This window comes from Histoplasma capsulatum, genomic scaffold (assembly GCF_000149585.1).
Source record: "Histoplasma capsulatum NAm1 scaffold_1 genomic scaffold, whole genome shotgun sequence".
In the NCBI taxonomy this organism is placed as follows: Eukaryota; Fungi; Ascomycota; class Eurotiomycetes; order Onygenales; family Ajellomycetaceae; genus Histoplasma; species Histoplasma mississippiense.
The window spans coordinates 2,364,408-2,367,405 of NW_001813982.1; the positions used below are offsets into that span (position 1 = coordinate 2,364,408).

Sequence of the window (2,998 nt, forward strand, 5' to 3'; positions counted from 1 at the left end):
AGGGGGGGGTTGATCTTCATGATACAACAGATTCTGAATAACGCGCAATATCGCATGCCCAACTGGAAGGGGAAGAAAAAGAAGAGAGGAAGAAAACCATATGTGCAGCTGTAAAGGGGGATGGGAGAAAAAGGATAGAGGGATCTGCACATTTGGGTTGCGGACGTAAAAGTTTTGGTGGTTTCGTTTCCCGAGTTCATTTATTCAATAACAAGGATAAAAAAGACAATAAATAATAAATAAAGAGAGAACGCAATTCCCTATGAGAGAGATATACGAATATTTTATATCAAGAAAAAAAAATGGAAGAAAAAGGAAGGACGATAGTTCGTTTCCGCTTCCCTTCCTCCAGATTTTAAGTAGCGGTCTTACCGCCGCAATCGGGGATTTTCAAGCCTAGTTTCAAGACGCGGTCAGGGCCCATGAGACCCCACTTATCTTCCCATTCCTTATTTAGTTCGGGTTCGTTAAATACACTCTTCCAGGGCTCATCGAAAGCTTCGAACCTGTTTTCATGTTGAATCGTTAGACGTACGATTGTTCGGGGATGTGTTTGTAAAGCACAGGCCCCTGTGCGGAAGTGAAATGCAGGTAAGGAGGAAGACATGAGGGATAACCGGGATAGATGATGAAGGATGGAAGGAAAAGAAGAAAACAATAAAAAAAAAGAGAAAACTTACCAAAAATAATCCGTCCCATTCGACAGGCTCTGGCACACCCAATCCGCCATGAACTGGTTTAACTCAGTAATTCCGGCAATGGAACCAGCAGTTTTACTAGGACACGGATTGGGATTACAGTTGTTGCCTCCACCACTAGGCCAGCCGACTTCAGAAATTATTTGCGGAGTATTGGTGCCTTTCGTCAGGGGCACGTTGTGACCCTGCCAGAACGTCCATGTCCAACTGGCCGCGTCCTTGACCGGCACACCCGCGAAGAACGGGTGCACGTTCGCCATAACGGCATCGGCTACCCTAGCTAGTTCAGGGGTCCAGTCATCGCCCAGATCAGAGGTGGCAACAGGCATATCAGCACCCATAGCCTTGAGCTGGGACTTGACTTCCTGCATGTATTTTGACAGTGTGGCAATCGTAACATCAGCTGGTTCGCTGTTTTTGGCGCGAAAAAGAACTTCGTTGCCGACGATAACCCCCTTGAAGATGGATCTGTCTTTTGCTTCTCTGACAATCTTGTACAGCTGCTTGATCTGGCGCTCGTTTGTGGTGGTGTTTGTATCAATCCAAACGCCCAGCCAAAGCTTCATATCTTTCAGTTCCAGCCGGTCAATCGCATGTAAAACCATCTCTGTCTGGTTGCAGTCAGTACCGTAAAGGCGAACCGTGTTCGTTAACTGAGAGAGAACGGCCATGTCGCGAGTAACGTTATTTTGACTAGGAGGGTACTTGAGGCATAACGGGTATTGCGTGCCCCAGGGGGTATAGTCCATTCCTGGGAAAACTTTGTGCAAGCCCTCCATTGCCATCAGCTTCTTGATCTCCGCTGACCCCTTCCCAAGGTCCCCGTTTGCTTGTCTATCGTCCTCAGCTGACTGTCCAGCGCCGCCGCCGCTGCCTGAGTTACTCTTTCGAGAACCCAAAATGCCACCGACGATACCACCGGCGATACCACCGATCAATATTAGCGCGATTAGAACAGTCACAATCCATTTCATTTTTTTCTTCCCGTGCTTTTGGTTATTTAGCCATTCACTCTTCTCAACAGTGACAGCGTTGAAATTGGGTTTTCCATCACCACCATCTGTACGTCCCGAAATGTTTCCCAGCATTCCCCCGCCAACGGCAGCTGCACCTGTAGCAGGAAGGCTGGTATTACTAGAGTTTTTCCCAAGGCTTAGCATTGATCGTCTCTTGGGCTCTGGCATGAAACCATCGTCTCCGTCATCGATGATATCATTAGGGTTAATAATCTCGGGATTCACAGGTCCCCACGAGTTATGGTGAGGTCGTGGATAAGGGTCGTCATAGAAGGCCCCCGCACCTCCATGCTGGGCTGATTGATGGTACCCGTTGTTGTTCGAGTACAGGCTTCTTTGGCCAGGGGTAATTTGTCCAGGGTCATCCATTGATGAACCTAAACCGACATTAGACGAATATGGGTCACAGGCACCGAGAGGTCGAGAGGGGCCCATGCGGCCAGTTTCTCTAGGAGAAAAAGCATAGGGGTCATCCGAGCCCATTGTATGTCCGTGTCCACCACGTCTAGGCGGTCCATAGTAGTATAAGTTCTGTTCCATGCTATCCTGTCCGCCTGCCATGGTGTCGAGTCCACGCTGGTGTTCGTTTGACGAATGTGCTCCTCCAACAGCGATACCCGCGATTCCGGCGCCGGATGCAGCGGCCCCCCAATCACCTCTTCCAGGAGTGGCTGTCGATGCTGTCCGCGAAGATTGGGTATAGCCCGGGTCTCGTGAATCTACTGCTTTTCTTTGGGGGTGAGAGTGCGGTATGGAATCGGGGACGGTATGGTAAAAGGGGGAGGCGAAGGAAGATGGTGGTTGGGGATCTTGAGATCCCCCGATACGCTGAGTTCGCAGCTTGCTATAGGCGCTATCTGGATGTGCAGCAGGATGTAAACGAGTGACTAAGAGAGGGGAACTGGGTGAATTAGAGGACGGAGAAGGATGTGGATGATCGCCGTAGAACGAAGGTTGAGAAGAAGCCTGCGGCGACATCTGGCTGCGAGCTATGGGCTCGTGATGGGTGACATCGTCGCCAACATCATTATGGAAACGGTAAGCCATGTGGAGTAGAGTTCTGGTTCACGGAGGAGTCCCAAGTTTGAAATTCGATACGTTTGGGGCTGGTTTCCAGTGCCAAGCGAATCAACAGAGAGAGGTTTCAGAATTGCCGTGGTTAAGATTTCCGTGCCAACCAGGCCTCCGCCAGGTCCGCCGCCACACCAATCAAAAAAAGGTGATACCGAGCCAGGCCCGATTGCGATTAGGGGACGATGACGAGGCAGAGCGTTGCTGTGAGTG

The 2,998-nt window shown here is 50.1% G+C and overlaps 1 protein-coding gene across 1 annotated transcript; it reads right to left on the minus strand.

Annotated features, from left to right (window-relative positions):
- Positions 1-355: 355 nt before the first annotated feature.
- On the minus strand, positions 356-2,761 carry HCAG_00689 (predicted protein; the record flags this gene model as incomplete). The annotated part of the gene is made up of 2 exons (XM_001543593.1): positions 356-506; positions 681-2,761. 2 exons carry the CDS (start codon positions 2,759-2,761, stop codon positions 356-358), a joined length of 2,232 nt encoding a protein of 743 aa, XP_001543643.1.
- Between the last annotated feature and the right edge of the window lie 237 nt (positions 2,762-2,998).